The 24,069-nt window shown below is 37.6% G+C and overlaps 1 protein-coding gene across 20 annotated transcripts in view; it reads right to left on the bottom strand.

Annotated features, from left to right (window-relative positions):
* The window catches only part of arvcfb (ARVCF delta catenin family member b), a 292,166-nt gene that overhangs the window by 90,737 nt on the left and 177,360 nt on the right, over positions 1–24,069 (bottom strand). For 15 of the 20 annotated variants that reach the window (XM_039771488.1, XM_039771493.1, XM_039771491.1 and 12 more), the window contains 4 exons: positions 15,824–15,982; positions 15,419–15,439; positions 13,089–13,196; positions 1,760–2,379 (listed from right to left, as the gene is read on the bottom strand). In XM_039771488.1, coding sequence (XP_039627422.1) covers positions 1,760–2,379; positions 13,089–13,196; positions 15,419–15,439; positions 15,824–15,982 — 908 coding nt within the window. The remainder of the gene's footprint in view (positions 1–1,759; positions 2,380–13,088; positions 13,197–15,418; positions 15,440–15,823; positions 15,983–24,069) is intronic. The other 5 variants (XM_039771500.1, XM_039771509.1, XM_039771501.1 and 2 more) reach the window with 3 other exon arrangements.

Below are 24,069 nucleotides of genomic sequence, written 5' to 3'. Positions count from 1 at the left end.
AGAGGCATTGCTGGCTGTAGGGTTGATCCATGGGTGGTGCTTAGACTATCATTGACACTGGAGTCTGAAGGTAAGCTAGACAATGGGTTTGGTTGGTTGGAGGATCAGTCAGCGGAGATTTTGGGAAAGAGGTATGGGAAAAGTATGAGAGGGGCTCTTTGTAAAGTGCTTTAGTATAGTGCTATACTGCTTTAGTGCTAAGTGAGATTGGCATTGCGGTTATTGTTTTCTGTTAACTTTGTGCATTTTTGTTTCTCCATTTTTAGTCTCTCCTTTGGTGTAGTATTTCATACTACAACACTCTTTATTATAAATCTTGACATCTTGACATCATTCTGGGACTGGTAGAATGACTTAGGTTCACTCCAGTTCTTCATTTAGGTACAGATATTTAAGACACTAGCAGATAAAATCTTCCACCTATGAACTGATTATTGTCATTGTGCTGAGGTATCTTGGGCCAGGAACAATTTTTCACAAGACTGGAGATTTTGAAATAATATTCTCTTCCTAAGTATAACCTAAGTATGTGGCTACTCATTCTTAAGGAATCACAGCAGGAAAACACTGACAAAAAGTGTTTAGATGCAAAAAGTGAGGAAAGACCCATCTAGGAAACCAATAACAAACAACAGTAAAATTGCTGTCTTCTCCTCAAAAGCATGTAGCATGGAATGTCAAAATTTGCATTTAAATTGATACAAATTTTACAATGCATCACATTCAGGTTCTGGAAATCAATCATTTTTATGCATGGAATTTGACACCCTTTGTGATCAACCCTGCCGCTGGAGTAGAAGGATGGAGCCTCCATTGTAAATGGTAATATTATGACTCTGCATTGAGCCAACTAGATTAATTTAAAATCAACACTATGCTTTCCTTAAACAAATTAAAAAAAGTATATATATATATATATATATATATATATATATATATATATATATATATATATATATATATATATATTTAAAAATGGTAAAGATACTAATTTAATTTTGTATTGGATTCTGACCCAGACTTGTGTGCCTCTATAACAAGTCAGTTATGCATCAAGGCTCCTCAGAGGAGGTTCTATAGTCAGGTTGATAAACAAGTTGAAAACAGTAAGTGACAATTACAACCTCCACCTTAGTTACTGGCATTTTGTATGTTTCTGAGTAACGTCACCTCACAGGTGAACCATCATGACCCAAAATCCAGTTTTGCATTTGCCAGTGCTACAGACATTGTTTTTCCTGATGCATTCCCACAGACTCCACAGCAGTTCTGTATAATTTGCTAATTAACAGTCTGTTCATGGGGCAATTCTTTATTTACAAAACCATCAATTGGCAAACACATGACTATCGTTGTTTAATTATTTGGCTTGGGGTAAAAAAAGAAAAGCCAAACTCACATGCACAATTGCAGCATAAATTTCACAAATACGCACTAAATCAACTCAGCACAATGCCACCTGGCAGACTGACTCACAAGACTTGTAGGTATATAATATTTGTCAGCAAAGTCACAAACCACACCCTAGTTCCATACTTTTGTCTGACTGCAGGAATTTTTGATTCCCACCTCTTACACAGTATCACACAATATTGGATAATTATTAGATTTTTTCTATAAAGGGTAGAGTAATCAAATTAGCTGACCTGCTGACTCCCAGGGACAACAATAAAAATCCCATCTGTCAGATAAAGCTAAGGGCATGTGCGGAACATTAGAAAGAAAAAAAAAAAAAAAATCTTATCTAATGATCTCTTACCGCCTTCTGCTCCGATCACGACTTGGTCTCCCTCTGTCTACACCTCCCCCTGGAGTCCTCCTGTTGGCAGTTGAGTAGTCTGGTTCCAAGCCATAGGCTTCCTCCTCATCAGGCCCAAGACTGCGACGGTCATCCTCCAGTCCATAGGGCTCTGGCTGAAACCGTTCAGGTTGGGAGCGATTCAACTCCACATTGCTACCAATGGGCAGCTGGGGTTGAGCCATGTGGGCGTAGTCATCCTTCCGAATGGGAAGGGTGTAGCTGTTCTCTGGCCTATAGTTATTTGCAGGTACGTATGCATAACGTGGGCGGTAGTTGACCCCTCTAGAAAGGCTACCATAGTGATCCGACATGTCTGTGAAACCATCATGGATAGGGTATGGCCGGAACTGAGTATCTGGGCTGTCAATATATGAATCATTGTAGCTATTATATGATCTGTTAAGGGTGGATGAGGCTTGTGGAGTGATGTAACGGTCACCGTTCTTCATAAATCTTCTGTCCATGGAGTCTGTGTAACTGCCAAGGGGAGAGGATCCTTCTGGGACTGGCAGGCCATCTGGACCAATGGGAATTTGACGTACTGTCCGAGTAGTCACAGTTTTGACCATTTTTGTGACCTGAAATTAGCGAGAAAAAAAATTTTGATGGAGTGAGATATTCCCAAATAAATATACAAACATAAACAATTCCATTTGTAATGATGGAAAAGCAAATGAAAGTGATCAAACACATCACAGACAGGCTGCAAGAAGACACTCCAGTCACCTTGAACTCGACAGATAAGAAGTAAATGCAATGAGTTAGACAAATATTTCCCAGCATACCTAGCATGCATGTGAGCTGAATTAAAACTATCTCTGTATAACTTAATATGGACATATGAAAGAAGATAGTAGATTTAAGACTCACAGAAGGTCAAATTTGTACTTTTTTTAAGAAGTGGAACTCAACTTTTAAAGAAATACAAAAACCAGCACCATTTGATTCTTGAGGGTAAAAATACAAAGCCCATATTAGAACTACTGACTTATTCTACTATGGCATTTTACTCTTCTTGCCCTTCATCCTGCTAACAATTGTGTGTCTGTTAGAGGAGATTTCACTTGATTCCTAGTGTCTGCACTTTTACAAAGTTGCCTACAGACTACAAGGTCCAATTCTGTGTTTGCAGACTTATCTTTGTTACCTTTGTTATGTGTAATTCTGAGTTTAAAGAGGCTAGTTTCCACCAGCTAACCAGTAAATTAAACCCTGTAGTAGGCTATTAAAAAATTCAACACCATTTTGGCCAACTTTCAGGTCTACTTCATGGACCTCTTAGAGGTGCCATTTTTAATTTCAAGGAAATGAAAATGCATATCCTAGGTTTCAAACATACTGTACTACCAGAGCACTCCAATGCCGGTGGCTGTCTGTATTAGTAAAACAGCTCAAGTATTTAGCCTTATCTGCTATTTGCGAAAATGGTAGAAATACTAAACTGTCTAAGTTTGGTGAATACATGAACGTAAAATGGTCACATTACATGGAGCAAACCATCAGACCTAGGGGCAGTGAAACTACAGAGTTACTTGGTAACGTTAGTGTAGAATACATGCAGCCATAATTGGAATATTTTTTTTACAGATAAGACCAAAAATGAATGGCTGAATTGCAGTTTTCCATTGAAAATTAACAAACTGCCAATCACGTGAAGATGACAAACAGGGAGAAAGACACCTATCTGAAAACCAGCTGTTCAGATAAATTCATCACTGCCTGTAAATAAACATTTGAAACTTTCAATATAGATGATATATAGAAACTGAAATTTTATTTTAGTTGTACACTGATACAGACTAATTATCACCAGCATGTAAATAGCCACCATTTTGTCAGCAGGAAGTCTGTGCAGCAAACAAAAGCAAAAGCAAAACATCTTTGTCATCAATGCAATATCCCATCAAAAACCCTATTCACACAGCAGGCTGATCAGTACACTGCTATGCAGGTCAGCAAATTCAGTTGCTAAAATACCTCAGCAGGCTACCATACTGAAAGTAGCATATGGAAACAACAGAGAGATGTGGACAGCACTTCAGTGACAACAAATAATACCTTAAAGGACAGCAGCAATAATGTGAGGTTGCCTACACATGCAAGCACATCAGTGTCATGGGAGTAAATGAGGCACTGCAGAAGAGCTGCAGCTCTGGTGGGAACATACTGGAGTATGACCAGTAGTCAAAGGTACCAATGCCTTTAGAGCAAAAGAGGCATAAGTCCTTGTAGAAGTTGTGGCCATAGGGACAGTACCATAGTGGGCAGCATGCAATGCCTTAATGAAGAAAGTGAACACAGTGGATAGAGCCTCAATAAAACAGTGAGACAAGAGTTAGGACATTAATGGGAATAATAGTCAAAGGGGGTTTTGCACTGGTAGAAACTCTCGTTTAAGTGGCTGCAAGCCTTGAATGAGACACCAGAACTCGGATGTTTGGAGAATTAGTGATAGTGAAATGAGAAAGTGGCCTTTCACAGATATCATGAAGAAGGAGGAGTCTGTAACAGGAGATTAAATCAGATGACAGAATGACAAAGCTAACGGGGCACAGACAGAATTTAAAAATACCCATACATGTCAAAATAGAGTAGTAGGTGTGCTTTGTATAATTACTGACACAGCAAGGTCTGCATAGCACACAGCCCTCAGGGTGACTCAACAGCAGCCATAAGAATCACACAACAGCTCTCCCAGCAGGGCCTGGCATGCTGCCTTTGCCACTCTAGGGTGCTTTCAAGGTTACAGTTAGTGATGCAATAAGGATTGCTGAAAAACCTCAGCATCACTGAACAAACACATGAGGAGGCTGGGTACATAAACAGGGCCATGTGGCATGGTATGATACAGGACAGTTGGTGCTACTGTTAACTATGAAAATACCACTTCCATTCAGGAGTGCACACGCAAGGATGCATTATCAGCAATTAATAATCTCTTTTTGGTGATTTTCCAAAAAGTATATCTTTTTATTATAAATCATCCCTAAGACATTATAATAAAAGACTCTTTCCTTCAGCATTTCATTTTGATCCTGATTTTTTCTGCTTCTTTATGTTACCTTGTTGTCTCCCAACTTTTACTTTGCTTTATTTATTTAGTACACTTTTTCCATCACAATGTACATAACACATATGGGTCTGATGGGTCTATTGACCCTATGGTATCTTCCGTCATTCATATTGCTTTACAATTCCTACACAAAGTTCACTTGCCTCTGCACAGCTTTTAATGCAATGGTCCAAATGATGCTGTCACTAAAATCCAAGGAATTGAGACTGTTTGATCAATAATTAGGCTTTGAATATTTTATTTATATATTTATTCTAAACAGATAGTGGTCAAGTTGTGTAAATGTGCAATTTCAATGCTGATGTCTCCCTGGCTTGTGTACTTATCAATCTGTTTTTTACCAATAACAGTAAAGTCAGTTACAACAGTACTCATATTAGAAAATATGCTGAAGATGCCACAGTAAATGGTCTGAACAGCAACAATCACTGTACAGGGAGGGCATTAAAAAGAATGTCTAAAAAGATTGTGCCAAGATAACAATAATCTTTCCCTGAATATCAGGAAAAGTAAAAAAATTGTGTTTGTCTCGAGGAAGCAGCTTGCTTATCCTTTCCCCTGCAACTGAAATGATGATCACAAACTGTTAAAATAATTCTAAAATTTAATATGAACATATATACAGTTTTAAGGATTAAATTGACAGTGAGTTTTCTGTGCATGTTTAAAATCTTGGAAGGAGACATCTAATATACTGTAGAACTGAAACACTTAATACTTTTTGAGGAAGCTATGGCAACAACAATTACTTGGTACAAAGAGCACTCAGGTTTAATGTGAGTAGCACCGCTACCCCTGGTTAACTTTTACTGCTGTACAATTTGTGAATATAATTAATGAATGGGTCACAGACTGATATGGCTACACATCAGTTCATAATCACAAGGCTGCTCAATGCATTGTGTCCATAAGCACAAAAAATTACTGGAGCAGACTTGCCATCCATCGAGGGCATATACATCAAACATTGTCATATAAAAGAGCTCAGCATTAACAACGACCCCAGTCATCACCTGTTAATGTACTCTCTGTTTGACAGGCAAAAGTCACAGGACCAGGGCATAAAATCAGTCAATACAGAAGCAACTGCCCCTGTACAGAATGTATTGTAAATAAAAGGCTTTGTTAATAACATTTGAGTTTTTTTTATTCAGACTGCATTTTATTATATTTTATTTTTTATTATATTTCATTATATTTTTCTAATTTTTCAATTATAGAAGTACTGCATGTTTGGAAATGTATTTTGTGTTATTCTGAGAGATATTAACATGGAGTGTCTATTTATGAAGGTTTGTAAACATTTTAAATTATTTTAAAAAGGTTTAATCTTGTTTTTGCTCTATGTTTACACAAGGGACAGAAGTAATGTGACCACACACCTTTTGTTACATAAACAGTACGGTGGCATATCCATGTTTCATTATCCCTCATTTGGATAAATAAGCAAAGACTTCAGTATAGTTAATTCCTAAGCAAGTAGGCAGAGTGTTTGGTATCATTTTGGTTTTTGAATTTCCTTTGTGTCTTTGACTTCCAATTCTCCAGCTTGCCTTGCTTCCCTTATTAGTCTGGCTTTGTCTCCCTCTCTATCCTTCACTATGTTTAGCCACATGAATACATCTCCCGGTTATCTATTTTCATCTCACAGTAATACCTTTTGACAACAGCTTCACTACACTAATGTTGGAATTTTTCTTATAATTACTTCTTTGGTCCCCTAAAACCCTTGTGAAAAAAAGTTAATACATTTCTGACAGTGTGCAATAATGTTGAATTTGAACTTGATATAGACACTACTCCATAAAAATACAAAAAGTGCAGCACACAATACACTGAGGGACGCCTCCTGTGTAGGCTGTAAAGTCAAGAATGACAGAATCAAGAGTTAAACAGAAATTTTAAACTGGGAAGTCAACAAACCTATCATCTATACTGAAAGCAACCCTAACTTGTAGTAAAAAACAGAAACTAAACTGGTATGCTTGAAGACTAGAATACACACACAAAATTTGATTTTTTTTAAGAATACACAAACTCAGACAATCACAAGGTCCTAAGGACCTTATCTCCCCCTAGACCTGTGCTATCACATCTTCCTTGCCCCCCAACATTGATTATAGTAACCGCAAAAGACATGGAAAATGAAATGGGCCTTAATACAATACCACATAAAATACTAGGGGCAGAAATGGATTTGGCAACTCAACAAAATATGAAAAGAATAAAATCTCCAGAAAAATAATACGTTTAACAGTGCAAAAATTACATTTCATAACACCATGCAAAGATGTGAAAAATGCAGTATGCACTATACTTGTTTACTTGCTGAAGCATTTGTTTACATACATATATGTTTGTCACATGCTCACATAATTAAAGGTCACTTCTTAACAAATATGCACTGAGCATGCCATGACGGTGAGGATCCATAGATATACTTTTGGGATTGTTTTCCCTTCGTTTCATCATTTTCAAATGTTCTCAGCCTAATTTACTTATGTTAATATTATTTGAGGGCATTAAAAAACTAATTCATAAAAGTTATACAGTCATTCAGAGTATTATACGCACACACTCATATATATATACTTACACACACATATACAGTTATCAGGCACCAGCACTTAGGGTCACCTTCAGGGCTCGGAGAAGGAGAGTGGTACCATCCCAGACCAGAAGAGGGCGTCATCAATAATGCAGTCTTCTCTATTCACAGGCCTGAAGCTCAACAACCTCTGCATCTCACCTCTTCTAGACACCAACACATTGAAAGGCCATACTGACCAAAAGCCAGCATTCATTTGAAACAGGAATTCAGTCTATGCACTAAACACTCTTCTTTTGCCTATCACATGGACATTCAACCTTTATTGTGATCTTTACACATCTGTGTGGGCCAGAACTTATTTTTGACCTTGTTTTTTTTTTTACACTTGAGTGTGTATGTGTATAAATACATTTACATTTATTTATTTGGACAATGCCTTTATCCAAAGTGACTTGCAACATTTGAGATATAATTGGTTATGTTTCTTTTCCCAGCTGGAACACAGACAGGTCAAGTGACTTACTCAGTAAACAGTGTCAGTGGTACGATTTAAAGGTCCAAAGTTCCAAAGTGTTAACCACTGTGCCGCACTGCCTGGGGATATTACACAGCACCGGTGCAACCACATACTACACATGTAAGAAGACCCCATCTATCCATTCTCTCAATAAAAGATTCTGGGGGCAGAATCATCCTGCATGAACAGCAGGCATATCGCAGTAACTAATCATTGAGTCATTCACAGGCCATATTCATACACACACTGGGCCAATTTTGAGTCATGAATTAACTTCCATGTCTCTGTAATTTCAGTACCTAGAGAAAAAATAATGTCAGGGAAAATGTATAGATTTCATACATTGAGTAGCTAGGGTGGGATTCAGTCCAAGTATCGTGCAGGCATGAAGCAATGATGCTAGCTATCATGCTGATATCTTACACGCAAACTGAACCAGTTCTCACAGGAGTTTATATTTTGATTCACAGTGAAACACCTTCACAAATACACTAACGCGTTTTTGTACATTTCTCACATACACAAAACCAAGCAAAACTGTTCACATAGAGGTCCACAATTGGAAACATGGAAACGTCCATACCTACATACAAACAAATACATACACATGCACACGCTGACACACAATGAGGCAAATATAGGCACACTCTAGTCTAAGTGCTGTAATCAAATCAGCCCTGCTCTCCAACAGCCCTCAGAGTGAGAGGCACTAATAAAATTCCAAGACCTCTTGCTGCACCCCATAATTATAGCTGCATATAATAATAATCCTGCTTCAGATCAGCAGGGAGAGCAGAACTGAACTGAAGTTAATAAGCACTGAAGCAGCGTATAACACAGGCCAGCCAAGCAGCTTATTTCCGGCAAGCTGTCCTAATTTGCAAGAATAGGAACAACACCTCCAAATTCACCACCATTAACCCCACCTTGGACGCATGCTCAACCAAACTACAGTAAGAGAAAATTTACAAGAATATATTTTTACAAAATACCCTTCATATTACTATGCGTCACAAAGTGCTGACCACACCACCAAACAGTGCACAAATATAAACATCGATAAAAAAGAGCTAGTAAGAAGGAGCAGGCATTTTTGCTGGCAGTTCATCAGACACTTGACACATACAGCAGATTGGGCAATTCTGGCACAAAGCATCTCAGGCACATCATGACAAAGGTAAACATTTATAAATATTGTGCATAGGACAACACTAGGAGTTTGCATCCTGCAATGATGTGTCAAGCAGGTTCATGATGTACATCCACCAACCTGTTCAATTCACACTGCTCATATAGTAGTTTCTCAATAAAATGAAGCGTAACAATTGGGGAGTAAACAGTCAAGGTTTAATGAAAATTATTAAATTAAATCTGGGGGTTGGGTCAACCCAATAAAACTATCACCGGAGTCTGCTTTCAGGCATCACGTTTGCACTGTATGTGCTCTTGCTGATGTATGACAGCAATTAGGACCCACAGAAGGAGCCGAGCTCTTCATTTTTTCTTTTAAACACTGCAATCCAAATAACAGCACAGCTTACACTTTTTTTAAGAGTAAATAATTAAATCTGTCTTTAATAGAGACGGTTTAAAAGCCAAAAATTATTTTTTTAAATACTTAAGAAAGGCCTCTGCCTAATCCTGGCTGAACACAGACAGGCGCCCCAGACTGTTTACCCAAAAGCAGCTACGACTTTGTTGTTTTAATCTCTATCTGTAAGACAATCTTCCATGATTAACCAGCACTGCTTCCTCGCCTTTTAGAAAAATGCAGACCACAAATGTACATATGCTCAGTGCAAAAGGTGATGACTGTGGTATGGACCAATGGGATGGTGGAGGGGGGTTTGGCATTTATAACTGAAATACAGAATGTGCATTAGGACAGGAAAAAGGCACTTTTTTTTTTTAAGACTGGCATGGTTTCATTCACCATGATAAATTCTGAACTTATTCCAAAATGACTTTGTGATTACAGATGTATAGTGTATCATTAAATAACATTTTATTGTATGACATAGATCTTTAAATCATTTCTGCAAAAAATAAGAGGATACTAAAAATATCAAAGCATATTCACAAATTAGTGGTTCTTGACTAGTTAAGCACAGTGTTTCTTAACCACTGGGTCACAACCCAAAAGTGGGCATCACTGGGTTACTAGCAGACAAGAACAAAACAATGAAAACAGCTCTGCTTCAGCTATTAAAATGTACCAAAGAGCTCCAAAATGCTGCATGCTATGTTTCCCTGTCTCTAACTTAATTTCACCAAAGGAGAAACCAGCCACTTAGTCAATCACACTCGTTTCACCAAGGGGGAAATTGCCCTCTCATGCTGTTGGATTACTGTCAGTCGGTCGTCATTGAACTTGAATAGGTAAAAATGGGTCCAGAACCAATAAAGATTGAGAAACACTGGTATAGTGTACAGCACTGCTACACTAGGAGCAGACCATGAAGTGTGTAGGAGAGCAATTTACTTCTCTATAACTGTAGACATAATGAAAATGCAACAAACGATAATCAATTGAAAAAGCAAAAAAAAAAAAAAAACACAAGAGCTGTGTCTTGTTATTTCATTATCTTTATTTTGTGTTGTTAACTACCAGGATGCATTATTTTGCACAGTTCTTTGTGTTCATTTTTTTTCTAAGAAACATGCTATATAAAATGTTATCCGGTTGACTGAAGCAAATTTCTACACTAAGGTGATACATGAACAGTTTATTGGTACTGAGTGTGTGTGATGTGCTGTTCTAAAGCAAGTATAAATGACTGATAATTTGCTGGTTTATGGTACCAGCTTGGGAAACCCCCATGTAACAGGCACTCTTTAACTCAACAAAAAATAGGATCATTAGTCCAAGGCAGATAGCGCAATAACAGCTTATTCCAACAGGCAAAGATAAGCTGTATAAGTAAGTGATCTTCTTTTCATTGGTGGCAGGGTTCAGAATAAATGCAGACTCCCAGTCATTAGTGCTTTAAATAGGGAAGAGACCAGAAGGGGTGGGGCTTCTGGCAGTCAGGCTCAAGTGACATCACATGCCTGGGGCTTTCTTCTCCTCCACTCTGGGGCAATTAAGGCAAATGTAACTACTGCTTGTGTTACATTCAAATCCACCCTTGTTCTTTCTACCTGGTCACAGCTACTGGAATGCTACTGAGGCTCACACATGTGATGATACGTATGAACGGTATGTAATCATAGAGTGGATGAGGTTCCGAGAATGTTCAACTTGCAAGACAAGTAGTGCAGGGAAGACAAAGAGATGCCATGAACAAAGGGAAGCCCAAAGGAGCTTGATTTAGCATTGTAAAGACGTTCAACTCCAAGATACTATTTATAGGTCTTCTATCTATGGTGGAGGTGTCAGTGACAATTCCCCAGAAGAATATTTGAAGGTTTAAATGCCCAAAATAGACGTATTACAGAATGTGGCTAACTATGTGCAAGGGTTTTGGTTTTTCTTTGGCCACAACAACCTAAATAAGTCAAAAGATTGTTCCCAGATGAAGATGATGCAAGTCAAAAATACAACTGTTTTAAAATATGGATTCAAAACAGTGAGAAGTGGGGCTGGAAAGATAAGTACAGTATTTGGAAACATAAGAGCACTATATATAATTAGGCATAAACTAAAACAAAGTGAAAAAGTAACAATATAAACAAAAAGTTCTAAGGTCAAAAATGACAACCAAAAATCAAGAAATAATAATACAGTAAAACAGAACATAAAAACCACACACTAATAAAAGCAAAATAATTTTAAACAAAGTTACAAAAATAGAACAAGAAACTTGATATAACGAAACAAGGATTTTATCATATGATTGAGTAGCAACATATTAATTAAAGTCTGTATAGAAACAGCAAAAATCTACCGAAAAGCCACAGATAAGGGCTGTGTAAATGCTGTTGCCCAGCAGCAGCAGTGTGAATGGCATTCAGAGGCATGAAGTATGTGGCGGGACAGCTGTGTGCCTCTGAACCACTTATTGAGCAGAGGAAAAACTGAAAAGCTTCTTCACAGACACGAGAATACAAAATAAAAAAAGAACTGAACTTTTGCCTAGACGAGGAAGCATCAAGTAGTCATCAAGTAGGCTTTCTGACATTTTCTATGAATCCCTAGTTTTCTCCTGGTTGACACAGTGTATAATACTTATAACTCATAGCTTTAGCATCCTGGGATCAAATTCTGGCCAATTAACTATGTGGTGTTGGCTTACAATCTTCTGAAGTCAAGTGAGTTTTTACACTTTCCCTTCACATCCTAAAGACTTGCTGCCAACTGTACATTTCCGGAGGAATGAAAGGCAAGGTTTATGCTCAAGTATGTCATGTTTTTCTTTTAGGTTGTTCTTTATACCCAATGCAGCCAGTAATAGTAATGGTAGAAGTGTGTTTTAACTATTCCATTCACTCTTCAGTGCTTACTTATCATACTCTCCCCAAACAAAGTCTACAAGTCAAAAAGAAACCCTTTTTCTTTCTGATACAAGAAGAGAGAACAAATATTGCTTATCAGACTTAGGATGCAGAACTACTCGTAGATGCTGAGCGACCAAGGCCTTCAAAAACAAAGAGAATTTTTATGTATGTGTCATAAAAAGTCTTTGAACTCTCTTTGATGCCAATTCTTGCTCTTAACATTCTTTCCACTGTGTCCTGTTCTTAGGGTCATGAAAGCGAGGTAACCATTTGTTTCCTAGCCTACACATCAGCAATTGATCTACTGTCATTCTCATGCTACTAGTTAATGTGTGCTTCATTTCTAAATCTCTGTTCTTGCCACTCCAGTTATTTGTGAAACTCATGTATGTCTTTTTTATAAAACTTATTTTTCTAATTCTTAAAATGTGTAATATCAACGTCTAAGTCCCGAGTAGTTCTGGCAATAAAACTTCACACAAAGTACCCAGAGGTTATTTTCAAACATACATGAACATATAGCTATATTGCTCAGGGAAAAAAAGAGTTATACATTAGCTAAAGCTGGCTAAGGCCAGCAGGCCAAGAAATCTGCATTTGGTTGCAGTACAACTTGTGTTTAGTAAGATAAATTGCCACAAACATATTGCATGTTAGGCACACACATAACTTGTCAGTGCAAGCAAGAGGCAGACGGTTTTGTGTTTACTGGGTCTGGGTCCGGTGTAGGCGTGGTGGGCTTAGACTCCAGCAGCGTCTCAGATACTGTCACAGGTACGTAGGTGCGTCGTGTGATGGTTTTGACAACCTTGGTCACCTAGAAGTGGATGTAGGTCTTCAAATTAATCAAAGCAGCAAAGACACAAACAAATGATTACTCAAACAATAAAAGAGTAGAGAGGAATCAGATTTGGAAAGAGCTCTTCTCTAGAGACAAGTAGCTTGAGGAAGGAGAATTCTGGTTTACCTCCACTGAGGCATTCAGAAAGTCTCCCCAACAAAATGGCAGAAATCAAACTCAAAAACATTAGCACTTTTTAAGTGTGAGGGTGCTGGAAGGTAACCAGCTGAAAGCAAGCTATAATGTTGTTCAGTAAGATTCACTGTTTAAACAAGTAAAAACCCTCCATACATGAAGATGAAGTGTCATTGATCTGTGTTTTTTTTTTTTTTATACAGATCAGGGCTTCTGAACAGTACACACATGAATTCCTAAATTTGCTGCATCATTTTAAATTGAACATACTCAACATCATTTCAAGGTTTATGACTTACATTTGAAACATTAAATATGAAATTAATATGGAAAAGCTTCATGAAAAACAAGATGTTCACTTAACACAACAATTGAGGTCAGAACCAGGTAATAGAGTAAATGAGTAAAATGTGTTGTTTACAAGAAGACTATAAAATGCCTGGGTACAAAGAAAACAAGTTGGTACTGGAACCATACCAGCTGTGAAACGGAGAACAATGACTCAGATGGGAATACTGCAAATAATCCTCAGTCAATGATATGTATTTTAAAAATGCCCCGCCCCCCAAAATAGGACATTTTTTCATAATTTTTTTTTAGTAATTTAATACTTTTCCCTCTTTCCTCTTGAAATCTCAGTGCATTTTTAAAATTCAAATTTGTGGAAAGAAACCAGAGAACAAATAATTTTTTTTTTATAATGTCACACATATTGTGCTACATGAGTGACCGAGGTGAACACTTCAGCCAATGTGCGTTTCTAGGCTCAGTTTGTCTTTATTGTTCCTTTGCTGTGTTTCTTCACTCGCCTTTTTGTGTTTTGTTGTATGGTACCTTGTGTATTGTTTTAGCTATATTATATCTGGAAATATGTGTAGTACTATTATAAATGTAAATGAACTTGTTCATTCTAAATTGATATTAACCTATTTTTAAATACTGTTCTCACTAGATTAACTAATATTGCTATGATTGTTTACAGCGGAACTTTAGTTTTAACTTTGAGTAAACTGCCATTTCACATTTCTGCCTCATGAAGTCAGAACTGCCTGTGACCCCATGATTAAACTAAGCACATAAAGTATGATATACCATATTCTCGCAAGTGAAGGCATGCACATTTTTCTTTTTATAATTTTTAGACATCTGTTTGCAGTAGGAGGATTCAGAATCAGTTCAAGTCATTTTAATGAACTATGTTAGGAAGCTTCTTCTATAAATCCTTGTAATAAAATATGAGATTGTGGCACAATTATTACTCTCTAAGACATGCATTTAAATGTATTTCATTTGTTTTTGCTTTGAGAAAGACAGAGTTATTCTTGTTAAGTATTGAGTCGTAAATGAGTAATGGCCTTCATACAAACTTTGCATGTCATAAGAAAGGGTTGCTATTTCACAGCATTATTAATTCCTTATTTAAATACTTTTTCTTTACTATTGTGTCCATACTTATTTTCATGAACAGACCATGAGGATCCATCAAGATCTGTACTTTTTGTGCAGGAAGAGAACCACCTTTCTTAAGAGAGCGCATCCCTTTGTCTAACAGCAAGATGGGCATGTATATAGTCCACCCATGTCTCATCCTCATCATCTTGGCGGATAGCAGCAGATTCATTTCATATACATGACTCTGTATAATTCTCACCTGACATTGGTATTAACTCAAGTAATCCACAAATATAAAGAATTCACAACATTAAAAGGCCATAAATAAAGGTATGTGTAATAAAGTGGATCGGCACAGTATTGAACAGTCTAACAGTCTAAATATATCATAATTTCTTTCTTTTCTTTATCTTTTTATCTATCTGGGCATCATGGCAACTGCCAAGATAACGTATATTACATTACTAAATCCTTTTGGATTCCAGTATTACCATAACTGCAGTGGAGAAACAACAGTAAAGAGAGAGATTATTGGAGGCAGAGGGTAAAGTATTGAAGGGAGAGAGAAAAAAAAACAAAGAGCGCTAGGATGACTTTAATCAAAAGTGACCGTGCCTGAAGCAATGAATGGGAATGTGGCTGGGAGGCTGTCAATCAATCATGAAACTCACCTTCATGTTGGTGGGCACGTCCTTATTGAGACATAATAAAACAACACAGAACAAAGCAAGGGTGAGTAAAGGAGTCTTTACTAAATCATACATTTTCAAAAGGAGGGAAAGGGGCTTTTAGCTCTAAAGCAAAATAATGCTAAAAAATACAATATAAAGAATATTTAATTTATCAGTAAGTAGTAATAAAAAAATAGAAAACTTTATAAATCAAACCTCAAAAAGTGTTACTTTTATAATTCAGATGTTAAATGTAATTGCATATTTTGGCACATTTTTCTGAACTCTGCATGTGGTTTTACTTTATTGAGACTCTGGCCCGTGGACAATGTCTGCCTGTTGTGTATGAGACAGCACAATGGTGTGTATCACAGGTCTTACTAAACCTTCCACTCAATCACTTACCTTTGTTTCTGTGCGGCGGGTTGTCCCATCTTCTGAGGTTACCACAGATACATGGGAGGTGGGTGTGCCGGGGTCCTCTTCAATTGTGACAGTTTCCTCAACCATTTCCTGTGGCTCCTGCATCATAGCAATGGAGGTCTGGTTACTGGGGCTTTGTTCCTAAAAAAAAATAAAATAAAAACACGTTAGAGAAGAGGGTTTTCTTCATTATATATTGTTAAGTCAACAGCAAACATAACAGGAGGGTATGACAAATATTCTCATCGGAGTGCAGATCATGATTGTTAAGCCACCAAAGTTAGGAAATGAGTTTATTGTATTATAAAGTACAAAAAAGGGATTACGGTAAAAAATATCTAAGCAGTATCTATACAAAATTTTAATTTCTACACTTGTGCCTCAATATTCACCTACCTTGCAAACGACAGACATACTACTCTACAATTCCCTATTGTGGTTGTGTGTGGGTGTGTATGTTTGAATATGTTCTCCAATAGACTGATACCCCATTCATGGTTATCTCTAACAGTACAGGCTGCAGTTCCCCATCACCTGAAAATGAAGTGAAAACAGTTGAGATTTGACAAATAAATTAAAGACTAAGTGGAAACTGAGTTAAACAGCCAACTTTAAAACTCTGGTCATAAGATGTGCGAGATTAGTTAGCAGGTGTAGGCCGCTGCCTAACAAAAAGAAATGCTGCTGGCTAAAAGAATCTGTCTCATAAAATTATACTCATTCCTCATTCTCAAAAAGGCATTTTGAATGTATGTGTACTACAAATGGCCACCTAAGTGGGACCAGAGAGTCCCTCACACCACTATGGTTTACTTTTACACTTGAATTTGTTTAAATTCTATATTTTATCTTATAGTGCAGTCTCACAATCAGCCCCAGAGAGGTCATGTTATATTACACAGGTAAATACTCTGTGACACCTTTTGGTCAGCCTATATCAGAATTGCAAAATTAACAAATAACATAGTTAAACACATAAAGTGATGAAATTAGTCAAGAAGGCAGAGGTCAGTCTTGGGGCTGAAACGATTCCTTGAAAAACTTGAGTAATTTGATTACTAAAAATCATCGAAGCAAATTCATACCCACAGGTCCTGTCACTCCAGTGGTCTTTGTACAGTACTCTCTTGAAGTAATCATCATCAGACGACCATTCAAACAGTACTCCATAAACCTCCTCTTTGGCAATCATCTAAAACTTTTGCCTGGCAGTTCCATCCTCAACATACTTTTCCCAATGTACTCCTCAACTCTCCTCTGCACATACCCAAACCATCTCAGTCTAGCCTTGATCACCAAACTACTGTACCTGTGTTGTCTCTCTGATATACTTATTCCAAAACCTGTCTCCTAAAAAATTGTAGCATCTTTAACTCTGTCACTTCCAGCTCTGCTTCCTGTTTTTTGGTCAGTGTCATCGTCTCCAAACCATACAACAAAGTTGGTCTCACTACCATTCTAAAGACCTTCCCTTTCACTCTTGCGGGTATTCTCTTCGATCACAAATCACTCCTGCCACTCTTCTCCACATGGTCTTCTTGTAATGTCCCCTAAAACCTCTCTTGTTCAGGCCATGGCGCATTTCAACAGATCTCCCTTACTGAGAAGCAGGAACTGAACAAATACACCTCAATCATGCACCTGAATGTTATGTCATTGATGCAGACACCCAAGTAATTCCCTCCTTTTCCTAGAAGTCCACATACTTTTCCTATCCTTGACCTTGAGTATGTTCAGAACAATGGACAGTTTTGTGTAGGCTATGTTATAACTCAGACTGCCTTTATCTATCATTAGAGTATAAAATGCTCCAAAAGATTCATAAATATTTTCTCACAACAAAAAATAGAGCATTAATAAAACAGCATTGTATTAGTGTATTTAAGAAAAAAGATTCATACACAAAAAAGGTGAAATGCAACAAATTAAGTAAAGTAGAAGCCAAGAGCATGCTTTGATTTACTTTATACCAAATAAGATTGTAACAAAAATCTGTCGCACAATGTGCCACATTGAAACGTGACTAAAACGTCAACATCTCTGTATTTCCAAAGTAATATCTTCACTGATGTATGTGTTGTATGACTCAATTGATTGTTTTGATGTGAAAAATACATTAATTTATGCAGACTCACATATTTTCCTGCTGATGTGCAGAGCTGTATGCAAACAAGCCAATTTCATCATTTTATCTATAAAATTAACTTCAAAATAACCCAACAGAGTGTGAAAATGTCTGACCGGGCAAATAAATAGACTAATATTCTGCACCAAAAACTAACCTTTTTAATATCCTCAAATAAAATGAAAGATACATATTTCCCATATTTATGGTATCATTCTCACACACTACTTTTCCTTCAGCCTAAGCAGTTTCCACAGTTTAAAACTGAGAACTCAGTCAAGATGGAAAGACTGCATATGCTAAGCACTAATGAAATGTTTGAGGGAATCTGTTGTTCAATTTGGAATATAACTCATATACAAAAATAATCAGTACTGCTACTTCACAATATAAATCATGGTCCCCATTATGCGCACCACTTCTAGGTGTTTATTGCTTTTTGCTTGTAAGCCAAATATTTGTTTAGTACAGCGTTTCAAGAACTACAAAGAAAAAAAGGAAACCTCATGTATTCAAAGAAACACCTGAAGAAACTAAAACACCAAGGATTCATTGTTGGCAGAAACTTTAATGAAGAAATTGCAAAAACATTTTAATTGGCATTAATTATTTCCCTTTAACTATGCTGTAAAGTCTTTGAGGTAATTTACATTACAAATACAGTATGTTGCATGTTTGTGTAAGTGCTCTGTAATTAGACACATACACATAAAATCAAACCACGTACCTAATTGACAATTAGGAAGAAAATAATTAATATTAATTTAAAATGAATTCTATTTCAGAAATAAAGACTTAACAAGCAGCATGAGAAATGAAAAGAAGCGCATAACTGACCCTACGTGACCCGTGTCAGTCTGGGTTAAGACGAAGCATTCCCCACTCAGCTAAATCACACACGGTGCTTATAGGAAGCCATGGCTTTCTGGCTAATACTGCTCTATTCAGACTTTTCAAAGTTATTTAAAATCTCTGTATCCTCATGTGGATACAAATATAATCAAGATTTTGCCTGCCGCAGCAACACTGTCAAACTACGGGCTCTCTGGGAATTAAATATGTAAAGACCACTTCATTTACAAAGGCCCCTAAGCTGCTCAAGGTACAAATACAAGGACATGCTGCCTTGCTCACCTCCAAGGGGGTGCTAGAATCCCTGTAGTCCAGACTTTGCTGCAGTCAAGCTTCCCAATCAGCAGAACCCTCGACTGCAGATAGAATACACATGACCTAAATAAGATCCTGATGTGTATTCTCACATGTGCACCATTAGGGTCTGTAGATGTCAGTAAATAAAATTTCAATGCAGCAAACAGAATGAAAATAGCAAAAGCATACAACTATTTTTTCCACTTGGTATTTCTCATTCTGCTGAAATTGTACACTAATATAAATATGCAACTTTCTGCTGCTTCTTATGATCTCCTGGATTAATAAATTCTAGTCTCTTTGATGCAATCATACAAAGGACATCTTCTCATGTGGGGACATGTGAAAGACCCACCTCACTATGCAATTAAATAATGCCCTTTATATTCAGGAATGAGTTCAAAAAGTACCTGCAGTTCAATGGGTCACTGTACAGGGCAGCAATTAGCAACATTTTTCAACGTATTTTAATTTATGGGAAAAGCAATAACAAGGTTTGACTCACAGTTGAACAACTCCAATACACCCACTGCTATGCATGAAATGTGCCCCTTAATTCAAATGTTGGTCATGTGGGAAGCCACTCCAGGCCGAATGTAACATTGGCATGCATTTATATGCAGTTTAATTGCCGAAATGACACAGAAGGTTAGACGTTATAATTTGTTTTGATCGTTAATTCTTTTGTGAATGTTTCGTGTAATATTTAGGCAAGGTTTGCAATGGGGATTTTGACCCTGAAGAATCTTACTCAATGGTTTATTTTGCTCTACAAAATTCAAAGTTATTTTGTGTTTTACCACGGTGATGTTTTGTTTTAACGGTGCACCACCAGTTTCCATCAATAGCAACCCCTGTTGCTTTGATGATCACTCCAAATTGTGTGACATGCTATGTCCTCAAAGCAAACATGTTGTGGATGAGTGAAGACGCAAGAAATCCAAAAATTAGTAAAGTAAAAGAAAACCATAGACAGTGGTTGCTGGGTAACAAATCAAGGTCACTGAATAAAGCAGGTCAGGCCTGGCCGACCTCTGGTCCAAATGAACCCCAATCTTCCAGGTGGTAGGGTTTTGGCTTTTATAGGAGTCTGCCAGCAAAGGACAGAGTCAGTTCTACTCATGGGGAATCTTCTTAGCACAGTGGATGAGAAAAGGGACAATATGAGCCTGGAAGGTTGATCCTCCAATGCACACGTATGGCAATATATGACCCAACACATGACTTTTCCGTTATCTGAATTTAGGATCTTGATAATAATTGTGAGCTGATCTTGTTTTCTTTCTTTTTGCTATAATGGCTTTGAACTCTGCTTTGATTTTTGACAAGCAGAGATCTTTTGACTTGGCACATTTTCTGACCACATCTTTTCACCTAGTCCTTTACCATTAAAATTATTCACTGTCTCTTTTGAATCAATACAGTTATTATTAATTTTAATTCTCTTCAGATTTGTCACTTGGCTAACAAATTAAATCGGGTCAAGCAGGGATTTGGCCATTTTGTAGCAACCAGTGGCTGGCACAAGTATAGCAGACTGACCACTACAATAAAGAACATGTGGTGGTTTTCCTGCAAACTGGTTTCAAAAATGTCCTCCTGCTCAACTGTGTGATACGGTATTTGACCACAGTCAGAGAATGACAAGGGGTTTTGTGATTCTCTTACCATCATCAATCGCTGGTGTATTAGACTTCAGGCTTATCAGACTTCCTCTTCTCAGAATAGCCCACAGCCAACAAAAGGGATACCACGTAGATGAGTTTCTTCTGTCACATCTACCCAGATTCAATTACATGTTTCAAATCACCGCATCAGAAACACAGCAACAAACCAATGAGCCTGTTGTTGAACAGTTTGATACAGGAAAAGAAAAGGAAGCCCATTGATGCAACAATGATGCAAGTGCCTTTATTGATGGAAAATCAAAGCCTCACACGAGGAGGGTTTCCCTGGCTGCACTTGCTCACTCACCACGAAGCCAAGCACAACTGTGGTCCAATTCTAGTTACTCTGTGCTTTCTTTGTTACAGATGCAACATACATTTGAAACCCCTTGCTTGTAAAAGCCCTTGCATGACACCTTGAAAAACAGTCCCATCAATCCCGCTGGCAACAGTGTTGGCTCTGAGCATTCTCTCGACCCCGCTCATTTGCAGAACATAATGTAACAACAAACATCTCAGTCTGGCCAGACCTGCTGTTCCTCTAGCAACAGGAAACACTTCCCAAAAATGGCAGAACTGGCATTTTAGGAAAGCAGTAAGTTATAAAAATATAGTTTGGCTAAAAAAAAAAAAAAAACATATAAAATGATTACACAAACCATTCCCATGGATCAGGTTAGCCATCTTTCACTGATGAAGCCTGAGGGTCAGGATTAGTTTGAACATTTTTTTCAGAGGATGGTAAATTCTTGCAGTTAACTGACTTAAATTTTTAATTAGACAGTTCATTTCTACTCTTGGAGCTGCAAAGGAGATTCAAAATGAAATGCTCTTATGGCCACTCCTTAAAACCATAATCCCAGTTTAACTTATTTGAATTGCCTTTAACTGATCACATTGCTTAATTCTACTCACAGTATTTGTGCTGTACTTGACTTTAAAATTACTTTCTATTTTTACTTTTAATACAAATTTTAAAGCAGGAATTCACAAAACTGTTCTCTATGTTGTGGAGGTTATAATTAAAGAAATTGGTCACCCATACTTATTAATCTAAACTTTACCTTGAAGAACACACATAAACAAGGAGCAACAGTTTTCATTCTAAACTAATTAATTGTCAAGTATGCTAACAGTATATAGTAAACAAGTCAAAATCTCATTTTAGCATGTTTATAGCAAAAAAGGACCCAAATTAAGCTGTAGTGGTAGATGAAAATGAAACCTGACTTTTTATAGCATAGTGTTAATTACAAAATTTAAAAAATAATGTTTTTCTTTTGCAATGGGTTGGCACCATGCCCAGTGTTTGTTTCCTGCCTTGCGCCCTGTGTTGGCTGGGATTGGCTCCAGCAAACCCCCGTGACCATGTAGTTAGGATATAGCGGGTTGGATAATGGATGGATAGATGTTTTTCCTTTGCATTGCCACAAGTTCTTTTACTGAACGGAAAGAGATGGCTGACTGTGAGTGTGTTTCTAAGCAGCAATTACCACATTATTTCTCTGCACGTTTATCAGCTTTTAGATAAACTAACCCATAATAGGATATTAGCTTCAGTAACATAATTCTTTCCACTTTGTAAAACTAGAGTTTGTAGACCAGGGAGCCTGAACCTGTCCAGGCACCATCAAAGACAAGGCAAGAAGTTCTTTTTGCCAGAATGGTATTCTATTACAGGGCATACTCAAGTCACACATGGACACTCACCCACCCATACAGAGCCAATTAAACAAAATGAACTCCACCTACACTATCACCATTGGAATTTCCAGCTTTAACAACAACAACATTTATTTATATAGCACATTTTCATATAAATGATGTAGCTCAAACTGCTTTACAGGATGAAGAAAGAGAAAAAAGACAAAATATATTAAAAAATAAAATTAGGCAATATTAATTAACATAGAATAAAAGTAAGGTCCGACGTCTAGGAAGGACAGAAAAAAAAAACTATAATTTAGCCTCTTATAAAAAAAATCTTTGGAAAAAAACTGCAAAACAAGTCATTAGAGAGTAAATTCACTACAGTGGTCTATATTTTAAATATAACAAAGGACAAGCAGCCATTCAAAAGTCAATAACTGAAATAGTGATCAATGTCATAAAGAACATAAAAAAGATGCCATATCTTATAAAAAAAATAATACTCATGACACTACTAATGCTTGACAGTCTTGTATTAGAGAGAAAATACTAGACTCATATTAGCACACTGACAAATGAATGTGTAAATAATCGGACAATATATTCTGCATCAATGCAAAAACAACTAAGTTGTATTCCACATCATCATGTAAATTAATCATTAATGTAAAACCACACAAAACAAGCAAACTGATGATTGACACAACAAGACAGGTACATATATTTTAAATTTTAAATGCAGGGGGAAAAAAAATCCACAAGATTGCTTATCAAGCAGATTACCTAATTAACCGCAGAGTCTGTCTGCTCATTAACAGATCGGGTACACTGAAATCTTACAGACTTAGCAACCTAATAAATCCAAAACTAATCAATTACAGTCACAGAACATGTAGGACATACACAGAGAAGGCATAAAAGAACAGTAAAGTCTACGATTATACACTTGGACCTCACAGGCCACCTTACAAAACAAGGTAAATAATGACCACTGCAAATATCTCATGGTTTACTAAGCAGTTTACATGGACAAAAGGTGAACACTAGGGTAGAAAATGGATTTGTTACATCAAACAGCAGGGAAGTTACACCAGTTAGGCAAGAGGAGACTGGGCAATCTGGAATTAGAAGATAATGACTACCACCAGTTTGCCAAATGTGAGGCGGCTTGAATTACATATTGTCAGGGATGCCAGGGGCGACGACCAGGCCGGGACGCCTTGGAGGACCGGAAGAGGGTGTGCGCCCACCTCGGACCATGTGGGGGCCACCACCCTGGTTGCTTTGGGAGCCACGGGTAGAGGGCTTGGAAGCCCAACCCTGTAGGGGCCTGTGGTCACCGCCAGGGGGTGCCCCAATGCCTTGGGAACCCTGGACCTCGGAACTTCCACCACACCAGGAAGTGCTGGGGGGAAGAGAAGCAGGGACACCCAGAGTGCTTCCGGGAGTACAGCCGGCACTTCCACCACACCGGGGCGTGTCGGCAGGAGATTGCCGGGAAGCACCTGGAACACATCCGGATGTGGATAAAAGGGGCCGCCTCCCTTCATTCGAGGCTGGAGTCGAGTGGAAGTAGGATGAAGCAGGAGAAGCGAGATTGCAGGTGGCCCGAAGAAATGCATTATGTGAGAGGCCTG

This window comes from Polypterus senegalus, chromosome 12, assembly GCF_016835505.1.
Source record: "Polypterus senegalus isolate Bchr_013 chromosome 12, ASM1683550v1, whole genome shotgun sequence".
NCBI lineage: Eukaryota > Metazoa > Chordata > Cladistia > Polypteriformes > Polypteridae > Polypterus > Polypterus senegalus.
The sequence above is the reverse complement of the archived record's forward strand: the minus strand, read 5'-3'. Positions and strand labels throughout refer to the sequence as shown.